Below are 21,366 nucleotides of genomic sequence, written 5' to 3'. Positions count from 1 at the left end.
ATACAAATAGAGCTACGGTATTCACAGTCCATATCATGCTCAGACAGATATGTATTTGTTAGTTCAACACGCAGTGATATTTACAGAGCCATTTATCTTTCCTCAAAGCCCCGCATAGCGGTGGAATTTCTGTGTGTCTCATGCACATACAGCAGCCAGCGGATGAACCCAGAATAGACACAATGCACATGCAAATGGGCAATGCTGAAGTTTGCATAGGAGTCTCTTTTTCCTCCAGCGTTATGAGGCCTGAAATCACAGATAAAGTTATTCTAAAGCCTTCTTTCCTCAAAGCAAGAGAATTAATTATTTTTCAGCAGAAAGCGAATGGATTTTTGTTCTTTTATCTCTGTTTTGCTGTTATTATGGCGCCTCTCAAAAGTTTGCTGAGGAAAATAGGAGCCACTGGCTTAGCCCACCTCAGACAGAAAGCGTAAAATAGCACTCAGGAGAGAGCTGGAAGGGATAGAGTTCATCCTTTGGCTGGGAAACTATACATGCACATATATGTATATACCGCTGTGCGACTGAATCCCTGTGCTGCTCAATGCTTAACGTGGATTAGTGCTAATTCCCATGTGACACGAAGGTGAAAGCTTTCATCAAGTTAAGTTCAGCGGAGCGTGCTGCATTCGGGATATATCTGACAAATAGTGTTTATTAAAGCATAAATAGTGTGTGTGTGTGTGTGTGTGTGTGCGTGTGTGTGTGTGTGTGTAAGTAAGAGACTGTGTAATTAGAGGGTGTTGTTGGCGCTTTGTTTTGGCACATTTTTCTGAGTCTTTATCTTCCTTTAAAACCCCTCTTTCTCTCTCTCACACACACACACCTCAGGCTACTGAAGTTTTTTCTGGGGCAATCCTCTTGTCTATGGTACAATATCCTAAGGGCATTAGATCTTATCTCACTCTATCTGAAGCCGTTATCAGTAAATCTGGGCTAAAACCACCTAAACATCAATCAGCATCCTGCAGTAGCAAAACACTCCTTAAATTCAGTGTTAGAGCTGCAAATAGTTTTAGCCTGTTGTGATTATTTATGCTTAAAATGAAGGCTATGAGGTTCCTTAAGGCTTTAATCATTTACTTAGTATAATATTACAAGATGTGTAACGATATAAAACATGAACTGTGAAAGATTGTTTATCCTTTTGATCTTTCAATAAAAAAAATCACAAAATTCTAACCTATCACTGAAGTAAAACAATTGAAAGTGGGGAGAAAATCTCATGATAAAATAAATGTTTTTCTCCAATGAATGTTGGCCACAATTATTGTCACCCCTAGAAATTCTAATGAGTAAACTATCTCTGAAGTATATTCCCATTCATATTTACATTTTTTAGCACACCAGGGTGACTTGGAGCATGAAATTGTCCAGCCATGACTTCCTGTTCCACAGGATTATAAATATGAGGAACACAAAGGCCAAATTCCCTTAATCATCTATCACAAGGAGTAAAACCTAAGAATATAGTTCTGATGTGCAGAACAAGATTGTTGAGCATCACAAAATAGAAAGTGGCTGTAAGAAAAGAGTTAAAGCATTGAAAATCCCCTTTTCCACCATCCGGTTAATAATTAAGAGATTCTAATCAACTGAAAATGTAAAAAATCTGCCTGGAAGAGGACGTGTCTCGTCCTAATGCACGGTGAGGAGGAGAGTTTGAGTGGCCAAAGACTCTCCAAGGATCACAGCTGGAGAATTGTAGAGATTAGTTGAGTCTTGGGGTCAGAAACCTAAAATAATATATATATATCAAACATCCCCTACATCACCACATGTTGTTCAGGAGGGTTTCAAGGAAAATTCTCCTCACTCATCCAAATACAAACTCCAGCAAATTCAGTTGTCAGACACGACTGGAACTTCAAATGGCACTTCTATGGTCAGATGAGGCAATGCAAAAGAGCTGAAAAAAGAGCTTTTGGCAGCAAACCCACCAGATGAGTTCAGTACAAACAGGGATAAAAAAGTGCCCCATGTCTACGGTTAAATATACTGCTGGATCTTTAATGTTGTGGGCCTGTTTTTCTGCCAGAGGTCCTGAACATCTTGTTCAGATGCATGGCATCATGGATTCTATCAACTGTATTTATTTTATTTTATTTTATTTTATTTTATTTTATTTTATTTTATTTTATTTTATATCTTATAAAAAATGACTATTTTACTTACAGTAGGATTTTTAAACAATATAAAAAAATGTATCCAGCAGGAATGCATTAAATTGACAGTAAAGATGTCTATAATGTTACAAAGGATTTCTATTTTTTAAAAATTGTTCTTTAGAACTATTCATTAAAGATTCCTGGAAGAAAATGTATCACCATTTTCACAACAGCACAGTTGTTTTCAACAGATAATGTTTCTTGAGCAGGAAATCAGCATATTAGAATGATTTCTGAAGGATCATATGACACTGAAGACTGGAGTAATGATGCTGAAAATTCAGCTTTGCATCACAGGAATAAATTACAATGTAAAATATATTAAAATGGAAACAGTTATTTTGAAATTGTCATAATATTTCATAATATAAAATAAATTTTTGATCAAATCAGTGCAGCAATGGTGAACATAAGATGCTTCTTTTGAAAAACACTTTTGTAGTGTATACATACGTAATTTGTATTTTAATATGCATTTTATATTTTTATATTTTATATGCATCTATTAAGACTGAAACTTGAACTTAAATTTTAAAAATGTGACTCACTTGCATGAGATACTGAAAAATAGTGTGTGTGTGTGTGTGTGGGTTGGTATTTGTGGTTTACGGGGACACAAATTTGTATAATGACATGGGTATGATAGAGGTATTACAATTTGAAGGTGGTTTATGAGGACACTGCCTATGTCCCCGTAATTCAAAAGGCTTAAAAAACATACTAAATAGTGTTTTTTTTGAAAATCTAAAAATGTTGGTGTAGTAGGGCAATAAGCACATACAGCTTATACGGTATAAAAACTATTACACCTATGGAGAGTTCCCGTAAACCACAAATACCAACGTGTGTGTGTGTGTGTGAAAAGTTGTTTTTCTACACTCTTTCTACTTATGAAATGCTGACTGTGAATACTAAAAATGAAATTCTGTATGAAATTGTGCATACCTCCAAAATCTGTATCATCCCTCTTTTTCTGTTTCTCTCTTGTGCGCACACTAGCACATACACACACATGAATTATTGATCTGGTGGCCCTAGTTGGGCTGCTCAAGTAGGTTGTGTATAATTTCTGTTTTTATTTTTCTGTTTATCAAGGTTTCAGATAAGAATGAGGAGTCTGTGAAATTTTGGCTGTTCTCCATGTCATTTAGATTTATGATGAGTGGTTAACTGCAGATGGAGAGATAAACAGAACTCCGACAAAGTAAAGCACAACAACTCCCCCAAATGATCAGAGACGATGAGAAAAAAGACTGGAAATGCGTGCGTGTGTATATGTGTGTATGTGTGTGTATGTGTATGTGTATGTGTATGTGTATGTGTATGTGAGGTAGGAGTTTGCAGGCAGGTAAACAGACAAAGGTTGACTCCCTCAGGCAATGCAGGAATGATTTTATCTTTGAATGCTGGAGAGATGATCTCAACGAGCAAGGAAAGAAGGTCAAAACCACAGCTGAAAATTCGGTCCAAAACTCAATTCCTCTCTCTCAGTTGTGTGTATGTGTGCTAAACATGAGAAGTGGTTTGCTGCTGCCTCTGTATGAGCGAAACCGGAGAGTAACTAAAACTAGTAAAAAGCTATACACTTTTCAGTAGCGTGACGGTAGTTTAGCTCTTTTCGAAATACTCTTGCTTTTTTCAGTAAGTCGGTGAGCCGTGTGGTGGACTGAGTCAGGAAGTTACACTCCATAGTGCTGTCTCTCTCTGAGAGCTAATGAACTGCATCAAAACAAACATGGTCCGGATGCCGAGCTCAGTGTTGTTTGGCCGGCAGCGACTGAGCACACTGCAGATTAAAACTGAAGAGATGTTCTGCTGCAGAGATAAAGGGTACAACAAAGACTAGTGGAAACTAGTCGGACATAGCCAGGCTTTTGACTCCAGTGAAACATCTGGTCCTCATTGCAGGATGTTCTGGCTCCTTTAAAAGGAAGAGACCACCTGATTTATATATAAAAAAATGACCATTCATAGTTTTTGTTTTTATGTGCCATTTGGTCCAGGGTTACTGAAATAGATTTTACTTTATTAATATATTTGCACAGGAAAAATAATTCAAAGATGCCAGCAGTCTTTGTTAAAGGCTGAGAATAGCAGAAAATGTGTGTAGAATTTCCATTGTACATGATTTAAAAAAAAATATATATATATATAGTTCAGTAAAGATTGCATTAAATTGACAGTATTTATTCAAAAGTGACAGTAAATATTTATAAGGTTAAAAAAGATTTCTATTACGAATAAATGCTGTTCTTTTCAAATTTCTGTACATCAAATATAATATATTTTAGAGCATTTGCTCATCTGCAGTACATCTGTGTTTACTGTCATTGTCAGGTGTTAAATAGATTATATTATATTATATTTTATTATATTAAGCTTTTGAAATGCATTAAGTAGATGCACTGTTAACACTGTTGCCAGTAAGTTACTGTAATTAAGATTTACAGTAGCAAACTGTACCGTTTTTACAGTAACTTACTGTAAAAAAAATCTGATTCATCAGTATACTACTGTAATTCTTTGAGGTTTAATTGATTTTATAATTTTTTATATAGAATTCATTTTATTTTTTATCCTGCATAGGTACTACTGGCATTCAATTAAAACAGACACAATAATTACAAAATATCAAATTCTTTATTTAAAACATTGCATGTATAACACTTAAAAATACAGTCTTCCAATGCTGGAACAGTGCATCTTCACCATTTCTCCTGTCTTAGGACATTTTGCAGTGCATTATGTTGTATTCTCTGAATGATCAGTTTCAGGGTGGCTGGCCTGCTCATGTCTTTCTTGATGCGTCATTGCAGTTGCCTTTAAAACACAAATACAAAAAAATGCAGTAAATCTTAAATTCCATTAAAAACTATAACAAACTAATTCTAAAACTAGAAAGGCAGCTAGCCATAAAATTAGTTTAACCTAGCTAACATATGATTTTGTTTCTCAATAGGCTACTGGCCAATATTAACTAACACCTGAACAAAATTTCACATTAGTTAAGTTAAAGTTAATATAGGATAAGTGTTGCTCGTTAAAAATAATTTTAATTCGGTAATTCAATAAGCTGACAAAAGTCATTTGAAACAATATAGCGCATTTTACCAAAGTAAAGTTTGTTGATGGGTAAATGTTACTATAACTTCTGCCAAAAATCTGCCAAAAACACACAGACAAACGTATACACATTCTTACCTTGCTTGCTGGTCTTATTCTCTCGTAAGGTGCATCGTCACAGCACAGATGTTCTCCGGAGCTCTTCCACACTCGCAGGCTCCATTCCTGGTCAAAACCCACAGCCCTGCCGTGCTGGATCCGTGTCTTCCTCGGATACGAACAGTGCGACGCGACACAACAAAAGACAATACTCAAAACACTCGCTCTGTTTCTGACACGAAGGACGTATTTGCCAATCATTACAAGCCATGTAACACATCAAGTGTAGACAGTCTCAAGCTGTTGTAGACATTGTCAGTCCAAATGTAAGATATAAGGAAAATAAAACAACCTCAATGGAATGGCGCCAAAGAGGCCGTTACGGCAAATATAGTAGTATACAGCAATTTAAAAAAAATACAGTAACCCTCTGTATGTGGGGTTTGACGTCACAGAAAATTCCCATGATGCAAAGGGTATTACAGTTACTTACTGTAAAGGGAATTTGCAGCATTATACTGGGTGATATACAGTAAATAACTTTAGAAATTACAGAAATGTTTAACAGTGGGCCATATAAACAAATGCGCTTAAAAAAAAAAAAAGAAGAATTTCAGATAAAAATGCACGCTTCACAAATTTTATCCACAATATTCATTTGCTATCTGAGATATAATACACAGTAACATCAAAAATGGTGTGTCTGTAAGATTTGTTTTTGGAAGTCTCAGGTTTCTTGTCCATTTGTTTGTTTGTTCAAAAATAAAGTAAAAATTATAATATTGTGAAATGTTATTGCAATTTAAAATAACTGATTTCTAAAATTTCATTTAATTTATCCCTGTGATGTTAAAGCTGAATTTTCAGCAGACTTCAGTGTCACATGATCCATCAGAAATCATACTAATATGCTGATTTGCTGCTCAAGAAACTTTTTTTATTATTATTATTATTATTATTGTCAATGTTGAAAACAGTTGTGCTGCTTCAGTCTTTGGAAAACCACTGTTTTGTGTGCAATATGCATTAGATGGTGGGTGAATGGACTGTGAGAGGTCCATGTGCATGCTGCCTAAGGCTGAGACCATCCAAGTGATGTTGGACATGATGTTTTCTGCTCTGCATCATTTGTATGATAGTGTAGCCCTAGGTAAAGGTAGAGAATACAAGCAAATGTGGTGTACGTAACTGTTTGAAGGAAATATATCTACAGAGACACCTGTCTTTAGTTTCAAATTAATGCCTGACAGCATGCGCGTCTGTTTGACAGATGTTCATAGTCTGAGAACAACAAATGTTTATGTCTAGAGAAACTCCAATATTAGCACACAACTCGGCATGCACTGACTGTCAATGAGTATTACTTTCACATTACGTACACTGAATCACCCCCTCGTGCATTAGCTTTCGCGGGCGTCGATATCAGAGCGTGGCGTGAAGATGCACACCAAACCCATGCAGATCATCAAGAACTGCTGCACACTGAGCTAAAATGGTGTTCTTTGTCAGCAGTATGTGCAGCATCAGAGAGCCAGCTGTCTGAAGAAATGCTTTGTGCTGTTTCCTGTGCTGCCATTTATTGTGTGGAATGTACACACACAGGTATTATTACTCACATAAATCTGTCAGTACTAAATCAGTGCTGTTGAAGCCTCGGGGCATAAAGACCACCTCTGCATTAGAAAACCACCTGTGTAGCTCCAGACTAAATCAATACTTACTTTAATGTTCAGATGTGGATGGTGGACCAGTGTTCACATGCTGCTACGTGTTATTGTAGTTTGTTGTTCTTTTTTTTTTTTGGAAAATAAAACATATTCATTTTATAATTGTCGTGGCTTTGAGGTTTGAGGGAAAATAAATATAAATTGTATAAATAAATTTAAGATTAGATACTTTTGAAAGTGTGTGCGTGTTATATATACGTAATTTAATAGAGTAGTATTTCTCTAGATAAAACCAATGAGTAGTTTTAAATAATTAAAAAAGCAGGGGGTCATGTTAAAACTGAAACATTTCCATAGAGAATCAATAAAACCTAAAAGAAAAAAAAAAAGAAAAATACACAACACATTTTATGTTTACTCATTATGGTAAAATAGTCCAATTATATTATTTTTTTTATTTTTTTATTTTTTTACTTGTCACTATGATAGTTATGGTTAGTTTCTAAATGCCTTTATTTAGTAGCTGTTATTCAGGGGGGGAAAAAAGGGCTATTATTTTATTATATGTTAATGTCTGGAAACAGAATCTATTGATCTAGCTACAATAATGAGGAGCAGTCCATGGTTTCACTTCAAATCCCACAGCTCAGCTATGCTTAATATGCAAGAATGTCACAAAGAAAGATTCTACATGCGAAAAACACATTTTTGATGTCTCTTTTCACAATCAGTTCCTAGTTAACAGTAATTTCTAATCTTATTTTCCCTTGAAGTGTAAAAATAGCTTCAGTTTTTGACAGATACAACTAAATACTGCACAAGTCTCAATGTTTCCCACCTCCTTTTCCTACTTAGTTTTCTGAAAGATGTTTCACAAAGCTGTCAAAACTGCATAAACCCATCCGCACTCCATGCTGCTGACAGACACGCTAGCGAGTTCAAACATGAGTTTCCAGAATCGGAGAACACACAGACTTTTTATCCGTCACCTGAAGCTTTAAAAAGCTCTGACAGACTCGTGACCGAGAACAGACTCCCGGAAATAGACGTGACGTGCTGAGGTTTTGATTGGAACGGGACATCTCGGGGGAGATAGCCGCAAATATTTGCCAATATAATGAATGTTTTGTATGAACGCAAGCTACTTTTGATTGCTAGAATATGAATCTAACAGTGTGGTCTAATCGAAACTGTTTGTTTGGACACCTGGATATGAATTATCCCCGTGTGCCTATTTCCATATGGACTTGATAATTTGCAGCTTTGTCTAATTGTATCTTCTTCATAAAATTGAATCTTTTGCAAGTTTGCTCTCTGTGGTGCAGATGCCGTCATTCATCTGCTTTGCGCATGAATCATCCCTCATTAGCCCTACTGAGTATGATAACGCTCGGATGATTCAGCACAGTTCATGTATGCTGTGATAAGTCCTGAAATGGGTTTGCTTGAAGCTTCCGCCTGTGTATCAAAATATAATGCAGCATGAGCTTTTACCCTGAGGGGCTTTAACCTTCAGCTTCACTCTTCGTCTCATGCGGCTCTGAATATTTCAACACACTAATTCTTTTTTAATGCTTCCCCTAATTTTCAACAATTGAATTGTTTTAAAGCATCTTAACCATGAATATACTTTCAATTATATTACAATTTTTGTGCTTTAAAAAAATGTCTCAAGCTGTATCTAGGGACCAGAATGTTTTAGAGACTTGGTCCAGTAAGAATTCACCTTGCAACAACATGGCAACAAATGTTCAGAATGCCTTAGCAACCAAATGAAGTGGGGCTCCTGTGTGTCTAACTCCTTTCCAGTTCCAGCTGGTGTTCCTCAAGGGGGACTTTTATCCCCTCTGCTTTTTGTCATATGCATAAATACCCTCGATTCATATTTGCCTCCTTCGGTAATACCTGTGAAATATGCTGATGATCTAACAATCACAGAGTTTCTAATGGGATCTTTACCTGGACTCACTCAGAAGGCCTTGGATTCTGTAGTGGAATGGGGACAGGAATTTACATTGGCAATGAATGGAGCTAAGACTGTGGACATGGTAATTAGTGCCAGGAGAGAGGACAACATTCCCTCCCCCCCCTCTCGTGTTATCTTAGGACATGCAATTAGTAGAGTTTCTACCTTTAAATTGCTTGGAGTTCAAATATCCTCTGACTTGTCATGGGATGCCCACATTAAGTACATGATTTCGAAGGTGCGCCCCAGAATATACTATCTTTGCGCTGCAAAAAAAGCGGTTCTTCCTTGTGATGTTTTAGTGCAAGTATACTTGACTTTTATACGGCCAGTTCTTGAGTATGCTTGTCCAGTATGGGGTGGTCTACCTAAAGGTCTCTCTGAGGAGTTGGAGAGGATCCAAAAGCGATGCTGTCGGATAACAGGCATTCCGACTTCAACTCTCCCAACATTGAGTGAGAGGCGTGAAGAAGCCACCATACGTACTCTTACTAAAACACTGAAGGACAGTTCATCACCACTGCATTGTTTCCTGCCTATGGCTTCAACACCTACTTATTCTCTTCGGCGGCACAAGACATATGTTGTACCCAGGAGTAAAACTAAACGTCATGAACTCACCTTTATTCCCCGTGCTCTAAAATTGTTGTATGGATAACTTACGGGTCCCTGATTAGGATGCCTTTTCTGTGAATCTGTGTTATTCATATATATGTGTATGTATGTATTTATATGTATATGTATGCATGCGTACCTGTGTGTGTGTGTGTGTGTATATATATATATGTATATATATATATATATATGTATATATGTGTATGTATATATATATATATATATATATATGTATATGTATATATGTATGTATATATATATATATATATATATATATGTATATATATGTATATATATATATATATATATATATATATATATATATGTATATATATATGTATATATATGTGTGTGTATATATATATATATTAGGGCTGCAACAACGAATCGATTAAATCGATAAAAATCGATTACTAAAAGCGTTGGCAACGAATTTCATAATCGATTCGTTGTGTCGCGCGACGCGGAGACGTTTGATTAATAAAAAAAAAAAACTTTAGTTGAGCGCGGAGCGGAGTGAACACACTCGGTCTCTCGCGCACGGATGCTAGCAGAGTTTGGCGCCTCATAAATAAAAAAAAAAAAAAAAAACGAGCGGAGGTAGAGGAAAGATACATGGCGGAGGCAGAGAAATCCGTGCGACCCAAGTCATCCGAGGTGTGGGAGCAGGGGCGGCGTTTGCGTATGGCAGAGTATGGCAGTTGCCATACCCTAGCCCAGTCAGGTGCTGTGAAAAATTATCCAAACTTGAGTCGCTTATAATTCGTTTTATTATTTTAAATCAGAGAGTTTTAAAAATAGTAAACCAATGATAAGCATTAAAATAACTTGTCAGTAAAACTTCGTAACGCCATTGGATCATCAAGCTCTCAGCGAGACCTCGTAACTTCACCCCGCCTCCGTTCAGATTGACTCACCGCGCACAGCCTGGAGAAGATGAGATCTCTGCTTTTTCGCAATGCAAGGGTGAATAAATAATTGGTGTTTGAATAGTACAGCGTTTTCTTTACTCAAACACTATGTCAGTAAAGGATAATGTTTTTGTGTGTTTGAAGAGTGGAGAAGAATTAGTTATTTGCTGTCTATATACGTTTTAAATATCCTGTGCATTATGTGCATAAGCGCTTAATTTGAGATTTTGGCCAAGTGTATTAAACAACAAGAAAAAACTAAGCGCCCATATAGCTACAATCAAAGTTATATAACCTGTAAAAGTTGATGAAAGCATAATGCACTTAATGCACTTATGCACTGCATAACAGTTACAGCCGTTCTAACGACAGACAAAACACTCCATCTCCGTCATTCTCTGGTCAAAAACATTATTAACTCCATTTGAGCTTGATTTTCATATAATGTTAAGTGCAGGTGTCTGATACAATACCAACGCTAACGACGCAGTGTTGTTAAATTATTTATTTAAATAATTAAATAAATATTTAATTAATTAATTATTAATTAATTAATTAATATTTAAATAAATATTTAACAAAAGTCTATATATTTGGCAGATGTAAAGCATACATGCGTATGTTTTTTGTGTTAGTCCATTTTTATTTTATTTTATTATTATTATAACAGCTCAGGGATGTTCAAGGAGCAACATGTTTGTGCACTTTCTAAAGATTTTAGTTCTGTTTTTGAATAAAGGGTTGGAAATGAATGCTTTTTTTTTTTTTAAATCCGATTCATCGATTAATCGAAAAAATAATCGACAGATTAATCGATTATTAAAATAATCGTTAGTTGCAGCCCTAATATAAATATATATATATATATATATATATGTGTATATATATATGTGTATATATATATATGTGTATATGTATATGTGTATATATATATATATGTGTGTATGTGTATATATATATATGTATATATATATATATATATGTGTGTGTATATATGTATGTATATACAGTATTGTTCAAAATAATAGCAGTACAATGTGACTAACCAGAATAATCAAGGTTTTTAGTATGTTTTTATTGCTATGTGGCAAACAAGTTACCAGTAGGTGCAGTAGATTCTCAGAAAACAAACAAGACCCAACATTCATGATATGGACCCTCTTAAGGCTGTGCAATTGGGCAATTAGTTGAATTAGTTGAAAGGGGTGTGTTCAAAAAAATAGCAGTGAGGCATTCAATCACTGAGGTCATCAATTTTGTGAAGAAACAGGTGTGAATCAGGTGGCCCCTATTTAAGGATGAAGCCAGCACTTGCTAAACATGCATTTGAAAGCCTGAGGAAAATGGGTCGTTCAAGACATTGTTCAGAAGAACAGCGTACTTTGATTAAAAAGTTGATTGGAGAGGGGAAAACCTATAAAGAGGTGCAAAAACTTATAGGCTGTTCAGCTAAAATGATCTCCAATGCCTTAAAACGGAGAGCAAAACCAGAGAAACGTGGACGAAAATGGAAGACAACCATCAAAATGGATCGAAGAATAACCAGAATGGCAAAGGCTCAGCCAATGATCACCTCCAGGATGATCAAAGACGGTCTGGAGTTACCTGTAAGTACTGTGACAGTTAGAAGACGTCTGTGTGAAGCTAATCTATTTTCAAGAATCCCCATAAAGTCCCTCTGTTAAAAAAGGCATGTGCAGAAGAGGTTACAATTTGCCAAAGAACACATCAACTGGCCTAAAGAGAAATGGAGGAACATTTTGTGGACTGATGAGAGTAAAATTGTTCTTTTTGGGTCCAAGGGCCACAGGCAGTTTGTGAGACGACCCTCAAACTCTGAATTCAAGCCACAGTACACAGTCAAGACAGTGAAGCATGGTGGTGCAAGCATCATGATATGGGCATGTTTCTCCTACTATGGTGTTGGGCCTATTTATCGCATACCAGGGATCATGGATCAGTTTGCATATGTTAAAATACTTGAAGAGGTCATGTTGCCCTATGCTGAAGAGGACATGCCCTTGAAATGGTTGTTTCAACAAGACAATGACCCCAAACACACTAGTAAACGAGCAAAGTCTTGGTTCCAAACCAACAAAATTAATGTTATGGAGTGGCCAGCCCAATCTCCGGACCTTAATCCAATCGAGAACTTGTGGGGTGATATCAAAATGCTGTTTCTGAAGCAAAACCAAGAAATGTGAATGAATTGTGGAATGTTGTTAAAGAATCATGGAGCGGAATAACAGCTGAGAGGTGCCACAAGTTGGTTGACTCCATGCCACACAGATGTGAAGCAGTTTTAAAAACTGTGGTCATACAACTAAATATTAGTTTAGTGATTCACAGGATTGCTAAATCCTAGAAACAAAAACGTTTGTACAAAATAGTTTTGAGTTTGTACAGTCAAAGGCAGACACTGCTATTTTTTTGAACACACCCCTTTCAACTAATTGCCCAATTGCACAGCCTTAAGAGCGTGCATATCATGAATGCTGGGTCTTGTTTGTTTTCTGAGAATCTACTGCACCTACTGGTAACTTGTTTGCCACGTAGCAATAAAAAATATACTAAAAACCTTGATTATTCTGGTTAGTCACATTGTACTGCTATTATTTTGAACAATACTGTATGTATATATGTATATTAGTATTTATTTTTCTTTTCTTTTTCATTTTTTATTTTATGTTTGTATATCAGCTATCTTTTATTTGTTTCATACTAAGTAGTGATTGTCTTGGAGTATGTGTATTTTTGACACATTTCAGGGTTTGTGCTACAATATCCTGTCATGTCAAACTTTAAATAAAACTAAACTAAACTAAATAGCAACACCCTTAAAATCACTCTCAATACTTTAGTACCTTTTTCTTGGGCAATTACGAGAAAATGTGAAGGATTCACTGTCTTAATGTCAGTGTTTTAAATAGTCAAGCACTGATGTACAGAAATGATTGATAATTGCATATTTTTGTCTCTAATAATAGTGGGTTAGAAAAATGTGGGATTAGTATGTTTACATGAGCCAGAATGTAACACAAGTGTTATTATTATTAGTAGTAGTAGTAGTAGTAGTAGTCGTAGTAGTAGTAGTAGTAGTAGTAGTAGTAGTATTTAGTATTATCATAGTATCTATTAATGCAATTTAACTAAATAATTTCTAATAATAATAGCTATTATTTTTATATTTTCAGTTAAGTTTTCTGTCACTTTAATTGTAGTTTTAATACTTTTGTCATTTTTATTCATATTTCTGTGTAGTTGGAAGCCTGTCTCGGTCACTAAATCAAAAATAAAAAGGTAATCATTACTTTTTATCTCAGAAGTGCATGATATAAAGATTATTATTGATTGTGAAGTCAGAATTGTGAGATTCAAACTTGCCATTCTGACTTATTTCCTGAGAAAAAAGTCAGAATTGCAAGTTTATATCATGCAATTCTGAGGGAAAAAACTCATAATTGAGAGAAAAAAAACATAATTGAGTTAACAATTACCTTTATTCAGTGGCAGAAACGAGCTTTCATATAGCATTAATTTTTATTTCAATTATTTTAGTCTTTTTACTTGCCAAGTTAACATTTCAAATATTCATTTGATATTTATATTTGACCTTTGTTTCAATCATGAAAATGATTTTTATTACGCTGGAATGTTTTGGTCTGTTAGTTATCAGAGACACACAGAAACATCCGCAAAATCTTAGTTCAGGCCAAGTATTACTGGTATTTATACCTCGTATGCTGAATAAAGATGAATCTATTCAGATTAAACCCTGCAATTTGTGACCTGATCTTATGTTTGGAGTGTGTTCTGAACAGAGAGGTTACAGGCAGGTTACAGGCATTTCTACAAGTGGCTTCATGTAGATAATGTGAGATGACAGCTGTTGAATCCCTCTCCCAGGGACCTCTGCTCTTAGACGCCACGGGTGAGAAAAACACAAACTTCCATACAAGGTGTCAGTTTGTTGTCATAGAAACCACTCTATGACAGTCGCAAACTGAACAGTGGTGTTGAGATGGTGAATCTGGTGGTTATGAAACAGAGCTGGTTTTAGCTGTCATACAGCTTTTATTACTTGGTAGGAGGTTGATTTATTATTCAGTACATGATTTATTCAAGGGTTTGTCTCTACTGTTACAATTAAATGTAAATAATAAAGTGTTCTTGTGTGTCAAAGAATAAAAAAGGAGGAGGAAGGCTGATTTCGAGGGTTGGTACATACATTATAATTTCAATATTTGCAATTAACAGGGTTCCTGTGGTCACGGAATATACATCTGAAAATACCACTTGAATTAATAAAATCTTAAAGGTCATGGCTGGAAAATTCATTAACATTCTGTAATGAAAAAACTTTTTCTTAGTTATGTTCTGCTATAAAATATTTTTTAAACTGGTTTTACATTGCACTTGTGTAACTGCGAACATTAACAGTGAAACTTGAACGGCTTACATATTTTCATATCCTTCAAAAGAGGGAAGTTATGTTTAGTTATTAGTTTAAAAGTTCTGTTTAGTTATGATAAAGGAATATTGTAAGAAAACGCTATAGTATTAAACATCAATAAACGAGAATTTAACATGGCAATTAAATAAAGAAAAATAACAGGATAATGTACAAATGACTCTAACAGTCATGGAAAAATCAGTTCATTGAAATTCATTATTCATGGAAGTTTATGTTGATCTTTTTGGCTTATTTTCCCCCCACAGCTCCTGTGTTCTATTTTGACAATCAGGAGTATAATGTCGATGAGAGCGACGGCCACGTTGAAGTCCGTGTGTGGAGGACAGGGACAGATCTTTCTAAAAAAGCTACGGTCACTGTCAGGTCCCGCAAAACAGACCCAATTTCTGCTGAAGGTGTGTGATACCGTTTGATTTTCACAATAATCCATCCTTTTTCCCATCCTCGACCAGAACTGTTACTCATTTCATACAATATGCTATCCTAACAGAGGTCATTTACATATAAGATATAGAGTTCATTTTAATTAATAGCCTGTGAAAGAAAATATAAAGCTTTTTTTTGGTAGAGAAATCCTGACTTGTTTTGGAAAATATAACTGCTACAAATTAGTAAAAAATAAATAAATAAAGATGTCCTCTTTACTTCTTGTTGTCTCTTCCTTTTTCCCCCTGCAAACAAACTAGAATGGCCGAGGTTATTTCATCAATGTGAGACATAAACTAGCATTATTGAATATTACGGCTAAGTCCTTGAACAAGTGACGTGTGGCATCAAAAATGCAGCTAGGAGCTCTCAGCAAAGCTGAAATAAAAACAAATCTCTGTTCATCCGAGTTCTCTGTGCAGTCAGCCCAAACTTAAGCTGTAAGCTCTATACTGTACATCGATTCCTCAAAAAAAAAGCCAAATCTCAGTCTTTCTGAGAGAGGATTAATCAAAAGTGAGGCTCCTGTGCTTCTGCAGTTAAATATCGTCTGACCTCTCTCTGACCTTAGCCTTTTTTCTTTGTGTTCATCTGCTAGCGGGGGTGGACTATGTGGGAATCTGCAGAAACTTGGAGTTTGCACCGGGCGTGAGTGTGCAGACGGTCCGGGTCACCATCCTGGATGACCTAGGCCAGCCTGTTCTGGAAGGGACAGAAAGATTTGAGCTTATTCTCCGGATGCCCTCCAATGGAATTCTGGGAGAGCCAGTGAAAGTCACGATCTTTATCAATGACTCCATTTCAGACTGTGAGTATTTCACAAAATTGTGACTGAGACACATGCATACGCTGTTTCATAGACTTGGCTGTCACCCACAGCATGAATGACCCAATTATTACCAGTCTTTGGTGTGGAGGTAGACTGTTATATTAGAGCGTTTGGATTTGTTTGTTCTCTTTCTTCAGTGCCAAAAGTGCAGTTTAAACAGGCTGCGATGACTGCAGAGGAGAGTGAAGGTCACATCACTGCAGTGGTACACCGCAGCGGAGACATCAGACACAAGTCCACTGTACGCTGCTACACCCGGCAGGGCTCTGCACAGGTGGTGTCCGACTTTGACGAGAGACCGAACACTGACACATCCATCGTAACTTTCTTACCCGGTAAATAACCTTTTACTTAAGATGGGAAATGAAAGGAAGAAATGAACGAATGAACAAATGAGTGAACCAGAAAACGAATGAATTATTAAACAAACAAATGAAATTAATGAACAAACAATGAACAAATTAACAAATGAACGAATGCATGAATTAACAAGCAAACAAATGAAATTAATGAATGAACAAACGAACAAACTATGAACAAACAAACAGAGAACAAATTAATTAATGACTGAATGAACAAATAAACCAACAATGAACAGATTAATGAATGAATAAACAAACATAATGAAGTAATTAATAAATCAACGAACAAATGAATGAAGGACTGTGTGAATTAATGGACAAAACAATGAAATGAATGAATGAAAGAACAAACAAGAAACAAATGAATTGATAAGCAAGCAAATAAATAATGAATGAATGAATGAACAAAGCAATGATGGACAGATGAATGAATTTATAAATAAACAAATAAATAAACGAACTAACAAATAGGTGAGTGAATTAAACTTGAATTGACAGTTTACAAAAATGACACACTTCACCTGTTTTAGTCCAAATTCAAGTGAAATATGCAAGTTATGGTTCATTTGTTTGGATGTGGATTGGGGGAATATAACTGAATAAAAAAATGAACACAAAGAAACAAAGAAATGTACAAAGAAATTAATGAATTAAAAAATCGAATAAACAACTAAATGAACGATTGTACACACAAATTAATGAACAAGTGACTGAAGAAACGAATAAACTAACAAATATGTGAGTGAATTAAACTTAAGTTAATCAGTTAAAAAATCACACATAAGTAAAATATTTGAGTGATGATTGTCTAAGCTAGGATGTGGAATGGGGAAAATACAAATGAATAAATGAACAATCAAACAAAGGAATGGATGAATGAACATGCAAACAACTGAGTTAAACAGGTAAAAATCACAAACTTCACTTGATATCTGCCATTCAAGTGACATAAGCATTTGTCCAAAAAGGAGGTCATGCTTTCTTTAATCGCACAGCGTTGAGTTTTTTGAATAGTACATAAACGTTGAGGTTGACCATGTTTTGGTCTCCAGGTGAGTTTGAAAAACCCTGTGTGCTGAAGCTGGTGGATGATTCGATTCATGAGGAGGAGGAGGAACTGAGGCTGGTTCTGGGGAGCGCGAAGAGCGACTCGCCGTATGGAGCATCCATAGGAAACCAGAATGAAACACTCATCAAGATCAAGGACAACGCTGACAGTAAGAAAGAAAGAAACAAAAACATTTTTCATCAAAGCTGCTTTCATTTGAAATACATGTTAGATGAATATTAAAATAAATACCTGACATTTAGTTTCAGATTTCTAGAATTTGGGTCAAACTTCTGTAAACTCACTAAACAGATTCTCTTTTGGCTAAGAATGTTTTAATGAACAAAAACTCCTCAATTCTCATATGTCTTCTCATCTTCCTCTCTCAGAGCCCATCATCAAGTTTGCCGAGACAAAGTTCAGTGTTAGTGAGCCAAAAGAGTCGGGGCAGATGACGTTGGTGAAGATCCCTATCCGCAGGACAGGAGACGCTTCGAAAGTGTCCCTGGTGAGGGTGCACACGAAAGACGGCTCTGCCATATCTGGAGAAGACTACCATCCCATCTCCCTCGGTGAGGATTCTGGAGGCCAGAACGGGTCATTTGCATTTTGAATATGCCGTATCTAATTATCCTTTGTAGATTGGCAGGTGGCTCCAAGCTGCTTCCACATGCATGCATTTCCTGTCTACATCAGGTTATATAGAGTTCAGGATGCAAATGACAAATGCAATCAGGTGTGGAAGCATTTAGGAGAAGAAACATTAGGATGTGTTTATCTTTTAGTGGATGTAATCATATATTTTGTGTGTGTGTGCAGATGTTGAATTTAAAGCTGGTGAGCTTGAGCATGTAGTGGAAGTGGAGGTTTTGTTTGATGGCGTAAGAGAGATGAGAGAGGCCTTCACTGTCCATCTGAAACCAGACGAGAACATGGTTGCTGAAATCCAGGTAAGAAATGTTCCCTGTGGTACGTATCTGGAGTTTAATATGCAGTTTAAGTAACTTGAAAAACGATGTCTCTCATCTTGGCAGGTGACTAAAGCCATAGTGTACATTGAGGAGACGAACAGTATGGCTGACGTCACGTTCCCTTCACTGCCTCATGTTGTGTCACTGCTGCATTACGATGATGTCAGAAGAACCAAAGAAAATGCTCACCCACCCGCTGGATACCCCGTCGTCTGCGTCACGGTATGTTTGTCAGAAGAAAAAGTCAGTGAGGAACATTTCCCAACTTATTTGTGACCAGCATCAATTATATATTAATTTTAAATGCATTTTTAATGCTAATTATGTGGTCGTTTTTATCAAGTTTTTAATAGGACCTTGAAGTACAAGTGAATGAAAAAGATAAGATTATAATAATTTTTCAAATCTTAAGCTATAAAAAATGTAGTAATATAGGCTTCACAGTGATTGTGCTTTTCTTAAACCATTAGGACTTGAGAAAGAGCGCAAGAAACATTTATTTATTTATTTATTCGGATAAGCAAGAAAAAAAATATTTAAAGCACAATGACAATGGCATGAAGGTTTTTTTTTTTTTTTTAAGCTAATTTTATGTGTACATATAGGCAACTCGGTATTTCCGCGCTGTCTGAAACACGTCTCGATGCTTGTGCGCGCTTTGATTGTGTGCGGGAAAAGCGCGTGAGTATCGAATTGAGCTCTCTTTCGTTTCTTCTACATGTGGTTTAAAATTATTTGGACGTGTAAATTGGCAAATTAATTTCTTGTCTCGTTCGTACATATCACAGATCAACTGCGATCCGTTTAACCCCTAATATGTGACGGATCAAAGCAATCTTTCATTTACTTATTTAACATGAAATGGTCAAATTGCTACTCCGTATCAATCGCATACAACAAAAATACAGAATAATAAGAACAATCATTAACATGCAATAAATAACAGAGTGTCATATCTATAGCATACACATTTTTCCCAGAACGTTCTTGCGACCCGGTAACAATTCTTCACAGCCCGGTAGTGGGTCGCAAGCCGGTGGTTGGGGACCTCTGCTGTAAAGCATTAAATCTTTGTTTTCAAAAATAATAGTAACCAAAGTTAAAATACATTATAATATTTGAAGGTTTGTTTTTCATGTGTTTTAATGCAGTTTATGCTTTCTAAATGTGTAACAATGAATAGATAAGTATTATAATTTATTATAACTTATTACAATTATTCATGAGATCATACAATGCCTTATAAGATGCATTACAACTAAGGCATAATTAATACACTAAAACTACTTTACTTTTATAATTCATTATAAATAAAGGCTTTAATTAAAGAGTTATATATTATATTATGTACACTATTCTTTTTAAAAATTGGGTTTGGTGCTTTTTTTTTTAAATATCAGCAATTGATCAAAAATACAGTAAAAACAGTGATATTGTGAAATATTAATACACTTTATTATAACTGTTTTCTATTTTAATATATTTTAAAAATGTAATTTATTCCGGTGATGGCAAATCTGAATTTTCAGCAGCCATTACTTGATGTATTTTCAAAATAACAGCATTTATTTGAAACAGAAATCTTTTGTAATATTAAAGATGTCTTTATTGTCACTTTTGATCAATTTAATGCATTCCTCCTGTGTAAAAGTAAAAAAAAAAAAAAATCAAATTTTTTATCGAATAGCATTTTGTATTTTAAAATGTAGTTTTCATTGTCAGATTTTCTTTCTTGTTCTTGTTTATTTCTCTGATTTATCCAGGCTTGCAATCTCAAATATCCCGACTATGACAAAACAGGCTCCATCTGCATTAGCGAACGCATCAACGATACACTGACTCGTTACCGATGGCTCATTAGTGCCCCCAGTGGTCCGGATGGCGTCACCAGCCCCATGAGAGAGGCTGACTTTGATACCTTCTTTACTTCCTCCAAGATGATCACCCTAGACTCCATTTACTTCCAAGCGGGTTCTAGAGTGCAGTGCGCGGCCCGTGCCGTGAATTCTAACGGGGATGAAGGGCTGGAACTGAGCAGCCCCATTGTGTCTATTAGCATGGAAGAAGGTGAGCCCGAAACCATCACATTAAGTGGAATCATATAAAAATGCTTTGCTTTGTATAGCGGCACCAAAGAACATTATGCTCTTCCTGAGCTGCTGGTTATAATATGCCATTTGCAATGTGGAATTAGACTGTCAGTAGGTGGTAATATGCTTGAAGTAATGTTTCATGTCTTTGATGTTCCTGGGCAGGGATGTGCCAGCCACGTAAATTGGGCACAGTAGGTGCTGAGCCCTTTTCTGCCAAACTGCGTTATACAGGCGCTGAAGACCCTGAATATGCCAATCTCGTCAAGCTTACTGTCAGCATGCCCCACATAGACGGTGAGAGAATTATTTCCCCTCTGGCTGCCAGGTTGTTTGCTTAGTTCAGCCCCTCTGAGAGAAACCCCTCTCACATATCCCCTTGGGAAAAAAGCTGGCATTCTTGTAGGATTTATGTGTTATTTGCTGTCAAAACTAAATATTACAGCTCTCTTCAAAAGCCTAAATCAAAGTCTGAATGATGCATAAACATGAAGTGTCATGTCACACATTTGCCAACAACATTTTCCATCAAAATCATGTTTGTCTTCCATCAAAATGATTTTCTGGGAAGAAAATAATAGAAGGGTGCAAAGTATTTTGTGGGAAAATTGTCACTAGTTTCACGCCTGAAATCTAGGCCATTTGACTAAATATGGTTGCGTTAATTTTACCTT

General features: G+C 35.9%; 1 protein-coding gene across 1 annotated transcript in view; it reads left to right on the top strand.

Annotated features, from left to right (window-relative positions):
• Nucleotides 1-21,366, top strand: part of frem2a (FRAS1 related extracellular matrix 2a) — a 76,146-nt gene that overhangs the window by 45,573 nt on the left and 9,207 nt on the right. The window contains 9 exon segments of the mRNA XM_058789814.1: nucleotides 15,212-15,361; nucleotides 15,991-16,200; nucleotides 16,359-16,556; nucleotides 17,636-17,800; nucleotides 18,021-18,203; nucleotides 18,451-18,581; nucleotides 18,666-18,824; nucleotides 20,366-20,669; nucleotides 20,858-20,989. Coding sequence (XP_058645797.1) covers nucleotides 15,212-15,361; nucleotides 15,991-16,200; nucleotides 16,359-16,556; nucleotides 17,636-17,800; nucleotides 18,021-18,203; nucleotides 18,451-18,581; nucleotides 18,666-18,824; nucleotides 20,366-20,669; nucleotides 20,858-20,989 — 1,632 coding nt within the window.

This window comes from Onychostoma macrolepis, chromosome 10, assembly GCF_012432095.1.
Source record: "Onychostoma macrolepis isolate SWU-2019 chromosome 10, ASM1243209v1, whole genome shotgun sequence".
Taxonomy (NCBI): Eukaryota; Metazoa; Chordata; class Actinopteri; order Cypriniformes; family Cyprinidae; genus Onychostoma; species Onychostoma macrolepis.
This window is presented reverse-complemented; position numbering and strand designations above follow the sequence as displayed.